Raw genomic sequence first — 19606 nt, forward strand, 5'->3', positions numbered from 1 at the left:
TGCCTTATTTTTGAAAAAATGAGGAAACAACCCCTAAAAGTGGTAGAATCTTAATGAAAATTAAACCATCAGATTCAGCGTATCAGAAACCCTACTGTAGAGGTTTCAAGCTACTATCTACAAAAATGTAGAATTTTGTAGTTTTTGCCAGAAGAAAGATCAGGATGCGTGTTTATTTGTTGTTTTTTTCCCAGCGGTGATCGTATCGATCCAGTAGTCCTAGAATATCATGAGAGGAATCATTCGAACGGAATTTAAAAGTTCTAGGGAAAAAATTGGAGTGCAACTTAGCCCCCTCCCACGTTCATTTTTTCCCGAAGTCACTCGATCAAAATTTTGAGATAGCCATTTTGTTCAGCATAGTCAAAAATTTAATAAATATGTCTTTGAGGATGATTTGATCCCCCAAAGTTCCCGGGGAAGAGCTGCAAGTTATGAACTTTGCCCATTGTTCATATACTATTGGTTATTTGGAAGTATACAGACTTTTCCAGGAGGGATTTCTTTCTGTTGAGGGGGGGGGGGAGGGGGGATAGGACGAGGGGGTTACGTGGGAGGATCTTTCCATGGAGGATTTTTCTTTGGGGGAAGGGACATTTCTATGAAGGGGCGCCGGATTTTCCAGCATTATTTAAAAAACGATCAGAAATTAAATAAAAAAACAAGTTTTTTCAACTGAAAGTAAGGAGCAACATTAAAACTTAAAACGAACAGAAACTATTACATATATGAGGGGGTTCGCCCCCTAGTCAATACCCCGTTTTTTACGCTAAAGTTTGTTTTAGTACTTTCGGAAGAGCTATCCATTCTATTTAAACGGCCTTTGTGATTCAGGGGTTTGTGATTCAAACAAAATTCGAACTTTAGCGTAAAGAGTGAGGTATTTACTAGGGGGAAAACCCTATCTTGCTCCTTACTTTCAGTTGAAAAAACTTATTTTTTTATTTAATTACTAAAAAGAGAGGCGAGACGAGAGAATGAGCCAAATCGTCAAAAATCGGACCAAGAAAACTGTGATACATTCAGTAATTAACAATAGTTACACTTGTATTTACTGCTCTCTTTCGGACCTACACATTTTCCATTTACAATCAACGCATTTTTGTACAACAATAGATTATGTTATCGAGAAATATCCACTTGACAAATTTTTAAGAATATTGGAAATGGAAACATTAGGGAGCAGAGATGACTTCTAACCAGTTCATATTTGATTCTGTGTTTTAGATACGAAGCTCTTTTAAAATAATGTTGTTCAAAGGTCTTTTTATTTAATTTAGGCTGTTAAACCAAAAAAAAAGAAAAAAAAAAAAAAAAAAATATAGAAAGTCGATTATACTCGAACACGAGATTTTGTTTAGAAGGTTAGATAAAGCTGTCCCTTTTGGGGTAATCTAACCTTGGAACTTATTTAACTTAACATTAACCCTTTCAGCCCTGAATATTTTTCCTGCACAAGAAAATTCTGATTTTCTAGTATAGGGCTCATTTTGACCTTATAAAACTTATGGCTGTGTTAGAAACCGTCCGGGTACATATTCTTAGAAATCTCGATCCCTGTCAAATGACAGTAATGGGACTAGAAGGGTGTACCAGCAAGACAACTTCGTTTATACGAAAAATATAAACAAGGCACAAAACATATACACAATGTCAAGTTTCAAACTCATTGAACATGGTATATCTTGAAGGAATTCCTGTCTTTGTTCAGACACAGCACAAGCTCACATTTCTCACAACGAATCTGTGAAACCTCCTTTTTTCCTTTTGGGCACTTTTCATAGCGGCACTGGGCTTTCCGACCTTCTAAATGCACTGGGAAGTGATTTACTCGGTCATACCGGACGCTTTCGATCGTGTAAGTTGATCGTGCAGCACGTCGGGACGGCGAAGGAGCCGGAAAATTCTTGGCATCTTGTTGATGGTGAGGACGACCAGCTCTTCGTTTAGAGATCTGCTCCTCATATTCACACTTCAGTAGTGCTTCTGTAATTTCGTTCCGGAACTCGAAAAGTGACAAAGGTCCACTTTTTCGTCTTTGTTTCAATTCGATACAAGGCGACGAGATGATCCAGCTTGTCTACTCCTCCCATGTTGCGGTTATAGTGACCAATAACGTCAGGTCTTCTCACACCAACCTTCTCCTTCTTCTCGTTACTTCATCTTTTCACTACTCCACCTGCACCTGCACCGCAATAATTCGACGCCATGTTTACTGCGCTGTTGTCAAACCAACGCACAAGGACGAGTCCCTTTTCAATGTCGCTAACTTCATCCCACGACCATCGTCCTTTCTTCCTAAGATCATTCTCATCTGCAAGCTTCACTTTGGCTATCGTGCCCTTTCTGATAGTTCCTGCTGCGAAGAAGCCACCTACTGTCAACTTTTCAAGCAGTGGTAACGTTGTAAAGTAGTTGTAGAAATATACTTTGTGGTAGACATGCTTGTCAATTTTCTCCAGCAGACTAAGAACAATGGCTCCTCCCAAAGCTCCAGCTGTTTCTCTGTACTCCTTCCCAATAGGGGTACTCTTTCCCTGATAAACTTCAAAGTCATACATGATACCAGAAGAACCACAGAGAACTAAGTTTTTCAGCCCCCACGGTCTTGGCGTAGTCTGCACATAGGTTTTCCTCCCTTTCAAGGTCCAAACACCGCTCTCTAACAAGGGATAACACAGGCCTGACTTTCCATAACGCATCATTTTCGTTCCTGTCCTCTTTGGACGCAAAGTGGAGATGATTTCGTAGTTTATGGTGTCGATCTGTTGGGAGTGTTCTAGCAATTATGGGAAGAAATTACTACTTGGTCCAGTAAAGTCATACCTGCGACAGATTCATAGATTACATAAGGATTAAAATACCAACCATTTGGCGTATCTCTTAGGCCAGGCTTTTGCCTCTGACTGCTATAGTTTTACCATGTCCCTTCATATAGTACAAGTCCGTCTTTTCAGCCATAGTCTCAAAAGACTCAAGCGGAATATACTTGTAGAAGTATCCGACAGGAGTAAGCCCCTCAGTCTGAGAGTCCCAGTCTTGTCATTTGACTTACACTGACTTGCGAAAATTCTGACAGCCCACTAGATTGCGCTAGTCACTAAATAGAACTCTCATTGATTAGTTTCGACTATCTAGTTTAAATGATATTACAAAAGTAGACAAATGAATGATAAACCTACTTGAATTTCTAACTAGAAATTACCCACCTCTAACAGACTTTTCCCCACTTTTTTTCTAATTAACTTTTCGTCCACTGCAATGTTCCGAACAATACGTGTGATACATCAATAGATTGGTAGATGTTTCAAGAATACAATGAGCATGGTTTTAGTTACTACTTTTCACACTAGATAGCATCTGATGAGCAAGAATTAGCCACCTGTCATTTGACGAGCTCCGGGGCGAAAGGGTTAATTGCTTGCTGACTATGTGGATTAGACATTGGGTGTCGTGACACAGGGCGATTTCCCTGTGTGATTTTTAGTCCAGCTATTCCAATTGTGTAATAGTCGTTAGTATAGCTATTCCATTATTCCAGAAAGTATAATATTGACATGGCCCTCGTGGTTTCGTGTTCCGGATATTTATTCTGCGCTTCGGAGATTCGTTGAAGCGAATTAAATTGATATTTGCTAATTAATTGTCGATATTACAGGACATTCAATATATTATTTACATATCGTGTGTTTATCGCTGATAGCTTACAATGGTATGCTGCCTATCTTGGGGTCTATTTTCTTGGTGTGTTAATTACTGAGTTCACAATTATAGATGAATTAGTTAAAGCAAATTGTCAACAAATATCGTGCACATTCTCTTATTCAATCAAGATTTTGACTTTTTGTGACGGAAATGATGCAAGTTGAGCATGAAAATGTCTGATTTTTGGATTCAATTTGACCATCTAGCAATAGGAGTGGTAGCCCACGCTGAAACCTTAGTTCTCAGAGATGTATACTCAAAAAGTTTATTCTGGAAATGAAAGCAGATACAAAAGTCTTCTGTGGAATTATGGAGAGTGATCTTCCATCAAATCTAAGTTATTTGCCGTCGGATTTGCCAGGATACATTCCCTCGCAATCGAATTTGAGAGAATAAGGCGCATCACACTTTATATTCCAAGGCTGAAAAACATGCGACCTCGGTGACAAAGGGGTAGGTGAGGCACCTGAGAAACCAGCATAAGATTGCTTCTCTTGTCATCTTATGTTAGATTAAATAAAAAAAAGCAAGTTTTTTTCAAGAAAGTAAGGAGCAATATTAAAACTCTAAACGAGCAGAAACTAGTCCATATATGAAGGGGTTGCCCCTCCTTAAAACATTGTTCTTCAGGCTAAAGTTTTTTGCACGTTTAAAAAACCTTTCTATTCTAATTAATCGGCCCTTGTGTTTCAAAAATGGTCCTTAAAAATTTAGATTAAAGAGTCAGACTTTAGCGTAAAGAGCAAGGTATTGAGTAGGGGGGCAACCCCTACATATGCAGAATAATTTCTCTTCGTTTTGAGTTTCAACGTTGCTCCTTATTTTCTGATCATTTTTCAAATAATTCCGATAAATCTGGCTCACCCTCTACGAAAATTCCCGTCCCTCGCAGAGAGCCCCTCCATGGAAAGTTCCTCCTGTAAAAATTATACTATCCCTTCAAACCCCTTCCAGACGTTTGTATCCTCTGTGAAAATACCCCCCCCTAAAATTTCTTTCTGACATTTCAGCCAGAAAAATTATCCTTGGCACACTTTCATTTGAAAAAAAGTCTTTAAGCTCTAATAGTTTTCCCATCACTCCAGAAATCCCCTTCCACAGAAAGTTTTTCCTGGATATCAACATATTTAAAATTTCCCCCGGACAATTCGCCCAGAATATCTCCACATGCAAAATTGAGTTTGCACAGAGAAAGTAAGACAAATAAAGAGAATTTCGTATTGGAGTTCTGTAAAATCTACCCAGTGTAAAATTTCCCCTGGAAAGTCTATGCCCGGGAATTTACCTCCCCACGAAAAATTATCCCTATGAATACCTACCCTAATCACAAAATACCACCCCCCCCCCTCTAACAAAAATGTGTAATCTTATCAATAAAAAATACTATGCGTAAACAATAGGCAGATCTTATGACTTAAAGACCTGTCCCCAAGGCCTGTGGGGGGGTCATTTTATCTCTGAAGGCATAGTTTTGGAACCTTACAACTATACTGAACAAAATGGCAATCTCAAAATTTTGATCAAAGATTTTGGGGAAATGGACGTGAGAGGATGGGTAGTTGCCCCCAATCTTTTTGGTTTCTTAAAAAGGGCACTAGAGCTTTAATTTCCGTTCAAATGAGCCCTTTCCCGATGTTTTAGGACCATTGATTCAATACAATCGCTCCTGAAAAAAAAATCTTTTTCCAGAATCTTTCTTCGGGCAATAATACAAAATCCCACAGTTTTGCAGATAGGGGCTTGAAACCACTGTAGTTGGGTTCTATAATACGCTGAATCTGTTGGCGTGATTTCCATGAGAATTTTTTGAATTTTAGGGGGTGTTTCCCCCTTTTTTGAAATTCAGGTAAATTTTCTCAGGCTCGTAGCCTTTCATGGGTAAAACTAATCTTAATGAATGTTATGCATTTGGAATCAGCATAATAAGCCGATTCCTTTGATAGATCTATTGATATTAAAATTTGGTTTTTTAGAGTTTCGGCTACTATTGAACCGTGTTGGTCTTTACTTACAGTACAACAACTGTTCGAAAATGATCGAAAATCTTGTTTTGCCAAGACGAGGCAAAAATAATGAAGCAACGAAATGAGGGATTTTGCGTACCAGAGAAGGTTAAAACCAACTTTAGAGTACGTGCCTTTCCTTGAAAAGTTTGAGAAATTAGGATACAATAAAGAAAACAATGTGGTAATTCAGTTCCCATTTAATGACGATTTATTTATTTCTTCTGTAAAAATAGCAAGAACTAAAATAGAGAGAAAAGATGCGAAATGAAACTGCAATTTAATAATTCAGTTCCCATTTAATGATGATTTATTTATTTCTTGTGTAAAAATAAAAAGAACTAAAAGAGAGAAAAAAGATGCGAAATGGAACTTCAATTTAATAATTCAGTTCTCATTTAATGATGATTTATTTATTTCTTCTGTAAAAATAGCAAGAACTAAAAGAGAGAAAAAAGATGTGAAATGAAACTGAAATTTAATAATTCAGTTCCCATTTAATGACGATTTATTTATTTCTTCTGTAAAAATAGCAAGAATTAAAAGAGAGAGAAAAGATGCGAAATGAAACTGCAATTTAATAATTCAGTTCCCATTTAATGACGATTTATTTATTTTTTCTATAAAAATAGCAAGAACTAAAAGAGAGAGAAAAGATGCGAAATGAAACTTCAATTTAATAATTCAGTTCCCATTTAATGATGATTTATTTATTTCTTCTGTAAAAATAGCAAAAACTAAAAGAGAGAGAAAAGATGCGAAATGAAACTGCAATTTAATAATTCAGTTCCCATTTAATGACGATTTATTTATTTTTTGTGTAAAAATAAAAAGAGCTAAAAGAGAGAGAAAAGATGCGAAATGAAACTTCAATTTAATAATTCAGTTCCCATTTAATGATGATTTATTTATTTCTTCTGTAAAAATAGCAAGAACTAAAAGAGAGAGAAAAGATGCGAAATGAAACTGCAATTTAATAATTCAGTTCCCATTTAATGACGATTTATTTATTTTTTCTGTAAAAATAGCAAGAATTGAAAGAGAGAGAAAAGATGCGAAATGAAACTGCAATTTAATAATTCAGTTCACATTTAATGATGATTTATTTATTTTTTCTATAAAAATATCAAGAATTGAAAGAGAGAGAAAAGATGCGAAATGAAACTTCAATTTAATAATTCAGTTCCCATTTAATGACGATTTATTTATTTCTTCTGTAAAAATAGCAAGAACTAAAAGAGAGAGAAAAGATGCGAAATGAAACTGCAATTTAATATTTCAGTTCCCATTTAATGACGATTTATTTATTTTTTGTGTAAAAATAAAAAGATCTAAAAGAGAGAGAAAATATGCGAAATGATACTTCAATTTAATAATTCAGTTCCCATTTAATGATGATTTATTTATTTCTTCTTTAAAAATATAAAGAACTAAAATAGAAATAACAGATGCGAAATTAAACTGCAATTTAATAGTTAATTTCAAGTTTAATGAAGATTATTTTATTTTTGTGTAATTTTAAACGGAGCTGAAGGAGTTAAACAATTATAAAAATGGATATGATACTTAATTATTAAGTTCTTATATAATCATTATTTATTTATTTATTATGTAAAAATAGCTAGAAATCAATTAGAAAGAAAAGATGCGAAATGAAACTTCAATTTAATAATTCAGTTCCCGTTTAATGACGATTTATTTATTTTTTCTGTAAAAATAAAAGTAACTAAAGGAGAGAGAAAAGATGCAAAATGAAACTTCTATTTAATAATTCAGTTCCCATTTAATGGCGATTTATTTATTTCTTCTGTAAAAATAGCAAGAAATGAAACTTCAATTTAATAACTCAGTTCCCATTTAATGAAGATTTATTTATTTATTCTGTAAAAATAGAAAGAACTAAAAGAGAGAGAAAAGATGCGAAATGAAACTGCAATTTAATAATTCAGTTCCCATTTAATGACGATTTATTTATTTTTTGTGTAAAAATAAAAAGAGCTAAAAGAGAGAGAAAAGATGCGAAATGAAACTTCAATTTAATAATTCAGTTCCCATTTAATGACGATTTATTTATTTATTCTGTAAAAATATCAAGAACTAAAAGAGAAAGAAAAGATGCGAAATGAAACTGCAATTTAATAATTAATGTACCATATAATGACTATTTATTTATTTTTTTTTTAAAAATAAAAAAGAAATAAAAGAGAGAAAAAAGATGCGAAATGGAACTTCAATTTAATAATTCAGTTCTCATTTAATGATGATTTATTTATTTATTCTGTAAAAATACCAAAAACTAAAAGAGAGAAAAAAGATGTGAAATGAAACTGCAATTTAATAATTCAGTTCCCATTTAACGACAATTTATTTATTTTTTGTGTAAAAATAAAAAGAACTAAAAGAGAGAGAAAATATGCGAAATGAAACTTCAATTTAATAATTCAGTTCCCATTTAATGGCGATTTATTTATTTCTTCTTTAAAAATATCAAAAACTAAAAGAGAAAGAAAAGATGCGAAATGAAACTGCAATTTAATAGTTCAGTTCCCGTTTAATGACGATTTATTTATTTTTTGTGTAAAAATAAAAAAAAACTAAAGTAGATAAAAAAGATGCGAAATGAAACTTCAATTTAATAATTCAGTTCCCATTTAATGATGATTTATTTATTTCTTCTGTAAAAATAGCAAGAACTAAAAGAGAGAGAAAAGATGCGAAATGAAACTTCAATTTAATAATTCAGTTCCCATTTAATGATGATTTATTTATTTCTTCTGTAAAAATAGCAAGAACTAAAAGAGAGAGAAAAGATGCGAAATGAAACTGCAATTTAATAATTCAGTTCCCATTTAATGACGATTTATTTATTTTTTCTATAAAAATAGAAAGAACTAAAAGAGAGAGAAAAGATGCGAAATGAAACTTCAATTTAATAATTCAGTTCCCATTTAATGATGATTTATTTATTTCTTCTGTAAAAATAGCAAGAACTAAAAGAGAGAGAAAAGATGCGAAATGAAACTGCAATTTAATAATTCAGTTCCCATTTAATGACGATTTATTTATTTTTTGTGTAAAAATAAAAAGAGCTAAAAGAGAGAGAAAAGATGCGAAATGAAACTTCAATTTAATAATTCAGTTCCCATTTAATGGTGATTTATTTATTTCTTCTGTAAAAATAGCAAGAACTAAAAGAGAGAGAAAAGATGCGAAATGAAACTGCAATTTAATAATTCAGTTCCCATTTAATGACGATTTATTTATTTTTTGTGTAAAAATAAAAAGAACTAAAAGAGAGAAAAAAGATGCGAAATGGAACTTCAATTTAATAATTCAGTTCTCATTTAATGATGATTTATTTATTTATTCTGTAAAAATAGCAAGAACTAAAAGAGAGAGAAAAGATGCGAAATGAAACTTCAATTTAATAATTCAGTTCCCATTTAATGACAATTTATTTATTTTTTGTGTAAAAATATAAAGAACTAAAAGAGAGAGAAAATATGCGAAATGAAACTTCAATTTAATAATTCAGTTCCCATTTAATGACGATTTATTTATTTCTTCTGTAAAAATAGCAAGAACTAAAAGAGAAAGAAAAGATGCGAAATGAAACTGCAATTTAATAGTTCATTTCCCGTTTAATGAATATTATTTTATTTATTGTTTAAAAATAAAAAGAACTAAAGCAGAGACAAAAGATTAAAAATTAACATGAAATTTAATTATTAAGTTCACATTTCATTGCTATTTATTTATGTATTCTTTAAAAATATATAGAACTCAATTAGAAAGAAAAGATGAGAAATGAAACTGAAATTTAATAGTTAATATCCAGTTTTATGACTATTTATTTATTTTTGTGTAAAAATAAAAAAAAAATAAAAGAGAGAAAAAAGATGCGAAATTAAACTTCAATTTAATAATTCAGTTCTCATTTAATGATGATTTATTTATTTATTCTGTAAAAATAAAAAAAACTAAAAGAGAGAAAAAAGATGTGAAATGAAACTGTAATTTAATAATTCAGTTCCCGTTTAATGACGATTTATTTATTTTTTGTGTAAAAATAAAAAGAACTAAAATAGAGAGAAAGGATGCGAAGTGAAACTGCAATTTAATAATTCAGTTTCCATTTAATGATGATTTATTTATTTCTTCTGTAAAAATAAAGTGAACTAAAGGGGAGAGAAAAGATGTGAAATGAAACTACAATTTAATAATTCAATTCCCATTTAATGATGATTTATTTATTTCTTCGACGTAAGAAACCAAGATAGAAAAGGCAATAATAAATGAAAAATAAAATCAAATAGGTGAGAAAGCGACGATTTTGTCAGCCAGTGGCAAAATATGAGGACGAAGAACAAGCAAATATTCCGACAAGGACCTCCGCCAAGTGGTCCTCAGTGCTCATAAAAAAAAAAAAAAAAAATATATAACGCTTTGGCCCTCCATATCTTCGAAAATCCTGAACATTTGGTTCTTTTTGAGGAGGCAACTTTAATATCTAAAGTAAATGGCCTGCCGCAATCTTTTAAAGAGGCAATTGAGATACAAAATATATAAACAGAGATTTGGCTATAAAAAGAGAGACAGGAGATATTTCCTTAAGCCCAATTTATAACAACTTAATATTAAAAGATTCAATCAATATTTTCACCCAGTCTAATTTAAGACAACCTGTCCGCATATCAAACAGTTCATGGAAACGAACTGTAAGTAAGGAGCGACCCGGCTCAATAGTAACTGAAACTCTAAAAAAGGTAATTTCGATGCCAATAGATACATCAAAAGAATCAGGTTTTTATGCTTATTTCAAACATATAGATTTCATAAAGTTTAGTCTTACCCATCAAAAGTTACGCGCCTAAGAAAATTTGCCTTATTTTCAAAAAGGGGTAAACACCCCCTGAAAGTCATAGAAACTTAATGAAAATTACACCATCAGATTCATCGTATCAGACAACCGTACAGTAGAGGTCTCCTATCTGCAAAAATGTGGAATTTTGTATTTCTTGCCAGAAGAACGATCAGGGATGCGTGTTAATTTGTTTGTTTTTTTGTTGTTTTTTCCCCAGGGGTGATCGTATCGACCCAGTGGTCCTATAATATCACGGGGGGGGGGCTCATTCAAAGGGCAATTAAAATTTCTAGTGCTCTTTTTAAGTGACAAAAGATGGAGGGTAACTAGGGCCCCTCCCACGCTCATTTTTTCCAAAGTCACCCGATCAAAATTTTGAGATAACATTTTGTTCAGCATGGTCGAAAAATATAATAACTATGTTTTTGAGGATGACTTAATCCCCCACAGTCTCCGGGGGAAGGACTGCAAGTTATGGACTTGGCCTAATGTTTACTTATAGTATTGGTTATTGGGAAGTATACAAACGTTTTCAGGAGGAATTTTTTCTGGTAGTGGGGGAGGGAGTCGGGGGCTATGTGGGAGGATCTTTCGATGGGGGAAGGGACATTGCTATGAAGGGGGCGCCATATTTCCCAGCATTATGTAAAAAATTATCAGAAATGAAATAAAAATAACAAGCTTTCAACTGAAAAACTTTTCAACTGAAAATATTTCAACATCAAAACTTAAAACGAACAGAAACTATTACGTATATGATTCGGTTCGCCCCCTAGTCACTACCTCGCTTTTTACGCTAAAGTTTTTTTTAGTACTTTCATAAGAGCTATTTATTCTAGTGAACGGCCTTTGTGATTAAGGGGTCATTAAAAAGAATTGGAAAAAAAAATTGAACTTTAGCGTAAAGAGTGAGGTATTGACGTAAAGAGTGATTAGGGGGGAAAACCCCCTAATATACGTAATAAAAATATACGAATATAGAAGTTCGTCACGTAAGTTAATTTGTAAGTTACGTATATTTATTACAAATATAAACGTCCGTAAATAAAATTAAACAACTTTCAAGAAGGCCATTTAGCCAAAAAAAAAGTAAAAATATATACTAATTTCGTTTTAATTATTCATGTACGGTAAGCCAAAATCAAAACCAGTATTAATTTTAAAATGTTCAGAAATTAAATAAAAAAATAAGTTCTTTTTTAACTGAAAGTAAGGAACGACATTAAAACTTAGAACGAACAGATATTATTCTGTATATGAAATGGGCTGTCCCCTCCTCAACGCCTCGCTCTTTAAGCTAAGGTTTGACTCTTTCTCACAACTCTTTTTTTTAGAACAATAAAAACTTTAGCGTCAAGAGTGAGGGTTGGGGAGGGGACTTTCTGTTTCATATACGGAATAATTTCTGTTCGTCTTAATTTTTAATGTCGCTCCTTACTTTCAGTTAAAAAAAACTTGTTCTTTTATCTAATCTAATGAAAATCGAAGTTGCAGAAAAGCAAAGTCTATTGCGAGGCAAAGAATACTTTTTCAATCCAATTGGTGAATTTTCTTTCATTTATTTTTGGCTGTTTTTTTTTATTCAGTATCTACTCTCCTCTTATTAGGTTTACTTCGAAAGGTCAGTTTTTTCTTATGAGCACTGAGGACGACTTGGCGGAGGTCCTTGTCAAAATATTTGCTTGGTCTTTGTCTTCACATTTTGACATTTGCTGACAAAATTCTCGTTTTCTCATTTATTTGATTTTATTTTTCATTTATTATGTCTTTTCCTTTCTTGGTTTCCTTTCCTGTATAGCCAGTGTGGTCTTAGAATATATTTGCTTCTTTGACAAAAGTAAAGAAAACTAAAAGAGAGAATGGAGAAGACAAATGAAACCACAATTTAAAATTCAGCCTAAGACACGGACACTAGAGTCCATTTTTGATTTGATGAAGATATATTTTGCGGGACTCAAAAATTAAAGAAAAGTAGAGGAGAAAACAGAACAACAAAAAATAAATATAATTTGAAAGTTCAGCCTGCAATGGCGAACAGTAATATTTCGAGCAAATGACGTTTTTGGCTCCAAAAAACGGAAGGAGAAAAGAAATTAAGGGGGAAGGGGTGACTTTCATCCTTTTGGCAAAAACACAGATCAGTGGGAGATAGAACTGTAAAAAAAACACTAAAAAAAACTGTCAAAATCAAGTTTCACATTATCAAATATTCAAATCCAATTTAATTTTGTACTGTATTAATTTAGGTTGACAGTACAGGTCAATCGAACTTTGAAAGGGATTTTAGCAAGATATTCAAATAAAAATATTATGTTTCGGACTGGATTTTTAGTAAAGTTTGTTTTTCCTTTGCATAATTCGGGGGTATCAATTCACGATTTGACAAGGCAAAAAAAAATTGCCAATTTAACTAAGTCTAGAAAAATTAAACAAAAAGCTTTTTTCTGTGAATCAGGGTATGGGGGGATATTACATCTCCACGGGGAATTTTCAGTGGGGAGAATTTTGACAGTAGGGACACGCTGGACAACGTTTTTACGTCTAAAATCCACTAAACCTTAAGACGAGCAGAACTGAAGTCCTATAATGATTCAAAATTAAAACGCTGCCTGATTATAATCTTTTTTTTTTTTTTTTTTTTTTTTTAATTGATAAACAAGGCAAAGAAGAGAGTATGCACTTATTCCTGAAATTAGGATCTTTGTATACAAGATAAGCTATTTCATGATATATATTGGGACTCTTGATTTTTATATAGAAAGTTGCACAAACGTGAAAATTTTTATTTTGGGTTGGGTTCTATTTCTGTAAAAACTCATTACATTGATTCTAAGTAACCAAGAATTAGAATGGCATCTTCCAGTCTCTGCAATTTCCAGGGATGCCAATTGGAGGTGTGGTTGACTCTAGAATTCGAAAGAAACCCTCCCCTTTGTATCTTTGTTAAAAAAAATCATAATCTAGAAAAATTACGCAAATAAGTTTTTTCTTGTTTAAATTTTTTGAAGATGGTCTTTGGAGACGAGTCTTTAAGAAATTGGCGCCACTATTCCCCTTAGCCACTGTGCCAAAGCTAAGTCACATCTCACCTGGTCAACAAGGCCTCCTAATGTGGTTGTCCACAAATAAGGGTACGTCGCAAAAATACCCGCCGTATTGCCAATGTTCAGGGTACCGTTACCAACTTGATCTTCATAATAATATATTCCCTCTGAAATAAATAAATGACTATAATACAACTAGCAAATTCCTCCAAATTTAGCTATGCGCAATATGATATAAATATATAGCTTTGCACGAATCAATACTCTTTCTGTGCAAGTTGTGCGAAAATAAGACTTTTTCCAAGATCCACATGTACATATTATGATTTTTTTTTAACCGGTGGTGCTGGTGGCTGGTGTTCCTGCTTTTTAATCCGACAAGGGTCATACTCAACCATTGAAGTTCAGGTTATTTTTAATTCTTATGATCTTTCATTTTCCGAACAAGGCTCATAAGGGTTTTCCCCAGTTGTTTTATTTGTATTTAGCCTGAAGTATATAATATATAAGCCAGAAAGACAAAATCCACTTTACGGGCTGAGGTCCAATGCTTCAATTAGCATCTAGGGCTCTCAAGAAATGCTCAAACTTCGCTTGGGCCTCCAACCCGGTCTCCCTTCACTCAATAGGGCCTGGTTTTTGATAGACACAACCCTCCTTAATTCGCTTGGGTCCCTCAACTCGCTCAAGTGATAGTTTAGATCTACTCTCCTTACAAACTTGAAGACTACTCTGAACCTTGACGTCATTACCACCCAGTAATTTAACTTTTAGCCACCCAAAATTGAACCTAGGCAATGAAAGGAAGCACGTGAAGAAAAAAGGAAGAAGTCACAACATCGCCCTAAGGCAACACTTTTTTCCATTTTTGTATCGGGGATACTTTTTTAGATATGAATAACATATTTTCTTCCTGATTATTTCAAATCGATATACACTATAAAGTTTTTTAGTACTTATAAAAAAGCGTCTTGTTGTTCTAATTAAACGGCCCCTGTGTTTCAGGAGTCATTTTTATGGAATTGGGACAAAATTCAAACTTTAGCGTAAAGAGCGAGGTGTTAAGGAGGGGGCAACTCCCTTCATATGCGTAATAATTTCTGTTCGTTTTAATTTTTAAGGTTGCTCCTTAATTTCAGTTTAAAGTGAGAAACTTGTTTTTTTTTTATTTAATATTGAATAAGTGGCTAAGTGACCAACAGAGGACGTTCTCATGGAAACGGTCTAGGGCAGACCGCAGTGCGGCTTCGGACCAAAAATGGATCAATCTTCCACCTCAGAGATACCATGCATAAAATTATCGTCTTTTGACACAGCCTTTTCATAAAATTTGGCCTAAAAACAAGCTGCACTGAAAAAAAATTTTGTTTGAGATTCAACAAAAATTGTTTATAATGTTTATCAACAGCAGCATTGGAATTTCAAAAGCTTAAATTGAATATAAGCGATCATTTTGGAAATCCATTATCATTATTGAATATACAATCTGTTGAGAAACAAAACTGATGGATTCCCATTCCCGAATTGAATTTTCAAACACGACATGTTGGATTTTAAGATCCTTATTGGATTTTCATCTTGTTTTTTGAATTTCCTGTTCTTTAATTGAATTCCCATTACTATCATTATTCAATTTATTAGGCCTACAAACTAGTCGATCACTAAACTAGTTGGATATTAACAGCTAACAGGAATGGTCATCAATGACAAGTTTCAGGTATAATCCCGAACAGGTTTTTCTCCTGCTCAGAGGCAGACTTTTCCACTCATCATAATGTTTAGTGGAATCAGGGTTGCCACCGTCAGTAGGATTTTACTAGATCTAGTAAAAAAAAAATAATCTAGTAAATTTAGAGGATCTAGTAAATTTCCCGAAATCTAGTAAAAACTAGTAAAAAGTCATGATTTATAGTAAACAAACTTTTTTTTTTATTTTCCATGAATTCAGGGAAAAAAATTATCGTAAACATATGACAATTTACAATTTTTGCTTGTCTGTCTAGTAATTTACAATTTTTCTTGTCTTTCTCAGAGACAGACAAGCAGTCACCTGTTTTCGTAAACAGACACTTCACGTCTGGCGTTTAATGGTTGAAAAAATCAGCTTTCTGTGTATCAAATCTTACCAACTAAAAATGAAGCTATAATGACACTTGGATTTGTGATGATTGGGAGTCTATTGGAATCAAAACAAAAGCCAACCACCCAAGGTGATTAGGTGAATCTCCTCAGTTTATATATATATGTATATATATATAGTATATATAATTTATATATATACTATATATATATACTATATATATATATATATATATATATATATATATATATATATATATATATATATATATATATATATATATATATATATATATATATATATATATATATATATATATATATATATATATATATATATATATATATATATATATATATATATATATATATATATATTTATATATATATATATATATATATATATATATATATATATATATATATATATAACGGATTTTTGAACTTGTAGTTTTCCGGAATTTTCAATCATACTATGAAAACGAAAGAAAAAGGAAAAGAGAAAAAACAGAAGAAAAAAGGAAAAGAGCATTTAGTAAAAACAGATGCGATCTAGTAAATTCTTCCAAGTCAGGGTGGCAACCTGAGTGGAATCGTCGGTTTCCAGCGAAACGCAAGTAATCATACCACAGAGATAATTCCGTAAAGTATGATATTAACATTTAATAAGTCCGAACTTATGTTTATATAGAAAACGCCAAAAAAGATCGTTTCTCTCTTATGAATACACTATAACTATTCCATAAGCCATTAGGGTTTAAAAAAATATTCTTCCATTACTCGAAAATATTAATTATAAGCTAAAACTGTTTGTACATAAATTTAGGCATGTTCATAAGAACATTTGTACATAAATTCATTTTAAATAGCACCATGGTCAAATTCAATATGACATTCTAGAAATGTCAATCTACTGTTGAAGTCCAAACCATTTTAATTATATTACCTATTTGCGTCAAAAATTACATTTTTTCTACTGAAAAGTGCATAAATCTTAATACTTTCAGTTATTTGCTAGAATTCAAAAAGCAAGTCACAATTTCAACAGAAAAATTGGATCTTTCTTTACTAGTTTGAATTCGATAAGCAAGTCACAATTCCAACAGAAAAATTGGATTTTTTTTACTTGTTTGAATTCGAGCAAAACATTTTGTTGGAAATCATTTTTTTTTTTTTTTTTTTTTTTTTTTTTTTTTTTTTTTTTTACAGTGTAATTTGGCCTGAAAACAAGCTAAAACAAGAAAATTTGGCCTGAAAAAAATCTAAAATGAGGTAAAACAAAATCGAATATTTTGTCAGCTTTATGGTGTTTATCTTGTCCAATCGTCTTAGGCGTTATTTCGGAGGAAGCAATATCCCCCTCATCCAAAATTATTTGTAAAATATTATAATTTAGTAAGTATCGTCGATGCAGCAAAAATTATGATAGCTAGTTTTATATCAAGTTTGACAGGAGAAGGTAAGTGTACGAAAATTGATGCGCCATGCACACTGGTCACTGAGAACCACATGCACGCCGCTGATGAGCCTGCACAACCGAACGGGTGTAAAAATAGGAATGTCAACTTAATTTTATGTCTGCTAGATGTTTGTGTATTATTTTAATATTAAATTAAAAAAAACAAGTTTTTTTAACTGAAAGTAAGGAGCGACATTAAAACTTAAACAGAACAGTGTTCATTTTGTATATGAAAGGGGCTGTCCCCTCCTCAATGCCTCGCTACTCTTTCTCACAACTCTATGTTTTAAAACAATAAAAAAAACTTTAGCGTAAAGAGCGAGGCATTGAGGAGGGGACAGCCCCTTTTCCCTCAGAATAACAGAATAATTTCTGTTCGTGTAAAGTTTTAATGTCGCTCCTTACTTTCAGTTAAAAAAATTTTGTTTTTTTATTTAATTTGTGAAGGTTTTTGAATTAATGCAGCTTTGATTTTGGCTCACCGTACATGAATAATTAAAAGGAAATTTGCATATTAATTTTACTTTTTTGGGTTAAATGGCTTTCTCGAAATTTTGATCTGACTTAACTTACAAAATAACTTACATAACAAACTTCTATATTCGTATATTTTTATTACGTAAATGAGGGGTTCTCCCCCTAGTCAATACCTCACCCTTTACGTTAAATTTCGAATTTTGTTCGAATTCCTTAAGAATGACCGCTGAATCACAAAGATCGTTTAATCAGAATAGACGGCTTTTGGAAAGCACTGAAAAACTATAGCGTACACTGCGAGGTGATGATGTGAGGGCGAACCCTCTCATATACATAATAATTTCTGTTCGTCTTAAGTTTTAAGCCTACTCCTTGATTTCTGTTGAAAAAACTTGTTTTTTTATTTAATTTCTGATCGTTTTTTAAATAATGCTGGGAAATTCGGCAACCCCCGTCATAGAAATGTCCCTTCCCCCGTGACAATATCCTCCATGGAAAGATCCTCCCACGTAGCCTCCTCCTCCGACCCCCCTCACCACCAGAAGAAATCCCTCCTGATAACGTCTGCATACTTCCAAGTAACAAATACTGTATGTAAACAATGCGCAAAGTTCATAACTTGGAGCCCTTCCCCCGGGGACTCTGGATGATTAAGTAATCCTCAAAGACATATTTATTAGGTTTTCGACTATGCTGAACAAATTGGCTATCTCAAAATTTTGATGGGGTGACTTTGGGAAAAAATAAGCGTGGGAGGCGCCCTAGTTACCCTCAACTTTTTTGGTCACTTAAAAAGGGCGCTAGAACTTTAAATTTCCGTTCGAATGAGCCTTCTCGCAATATTTTATAACCACTGGATTGATACAATCAACCCTGAAAAAAAAAAAAAGAAAAAAAAAAAAAAAAACAACAAAAAAAAAAAAAAAACGCATCCGTTATCTTTTTTCTGGCAAAAATAAAAATTCGACATTTTTGCAGGTAAGAGCTTGAAACCTTTACAGCAGGGCTCTCTGATACGCTGAAGATGATGGTTTAATTTCATTAAGATTTTATCACTTTTAGCGGGAGTTTCCCCTTTTTCTAAAATAAGGCAAATGTTTTCAGGCTTGTAACTTTTGATGGGTAAGAATAAACTTAAATATTTTAGGTTGATGAAACATATTCATTAGGTTGATGAAACTTAAATATTTGAAATCAGCATGAAAATCGGATTCTTTTGATGTATCTACTGGTATCAAAATTCGGTTTTTTAGAGTTTTGGTTACTATTGAGCCGGGTCACTCCTTACTTACAGTTCGTTACCACGAACTGTTTGATATAATGTGTAATGATTTTGAAATTAACCGTGTAGCATCTTTTCTAAACAGTCAATTTTCTTTATTACCGCTTGAAGAAAAATGTGCTATTGAAGACTAAGGGCAGGTCCACACCACCTTTACCTTTTTACCGTTTTGTGTTCAGTATCAATTATGGAGCACAGATGACAGATCCCTGTATGGGCATTCTTTCTTTATTTGTTTGCAATCGGTGATATGTATTTTTGCGTATTTTATTTCTTCATTTTTTTCTCTTTTTGCATCCCTTCGTTTCTACTTTATGTGTTCATGGGTAATAAAACATTTCGTTCCTTCATTATAAAATAATTTTCCAAAATTAGTTTTCTGACAGCTTAAAACACGTATAGGCTTGTGTTTTTCTATATAAAAAAATATGGAGAAGGCCCCCCAGTTTCCCTTGAAGAGTATTTAATACCCTAGACCCTGCGTATGCGGACCCCCTGTTGTCTCCCCCCTCAATAGAAATGCTGAAATTATGCCCTTGACAAACGCTCTAAGAAGGTTTCTCGACGAGTGTACGTTCCTTAGACTAACGACCTGGAGAAAAGTCTGGTTCTCCCAAGGACAGGTACCAGTCAATTTCGTGTGCATCAGTCCCTATCAAACCCTTTGCACCACAGCTGGTGATACTACAGACC

The 19606-nt window shown here is 32.8% G+C and overlaps 1 protein-coding gene across 3 annotated transcripts in view; it reads right to left on the reverse strand.

The window, feature by feature from the left end:
- LOC148948871 (aquaporin-7-like) overlaps positions 1 to 19606 on the reverse strand; it is a 71617-nt gene that overhangs the window by 16423 nt on the left and 35588 nt on the right. For all 3 annotated transcript variants that reach the window (XM_089094116.1, XM_089094118.1, XM_089094117.1), the window contains one exon: positions 13662 to 13783. In XM_089094116.1, the coding sequence (XP_088950242.1) occupies positions 13662 to 13783 (122 nt within the window). The remainder of the gene's footprint in view (positions 1 to 13661; positions 13784 to 19606) is intronic.

The sequence above is a fragment of the Artemia sp. Qi Xiang Cuo genome, chromosome 9 (genome assembly GCF_049724085.1).
Source record: "Artemia sp. Qi Xiang Cuo chromosome 9, ASM4972408v1, whole genome shotgun sequence".
NCBI lineage: Eukaryota > Metazoa > Arthropoda > Branchiopoda > Anostraca > Artemiidae > Artemia > Artemia sp. Qi Xiang Cuo.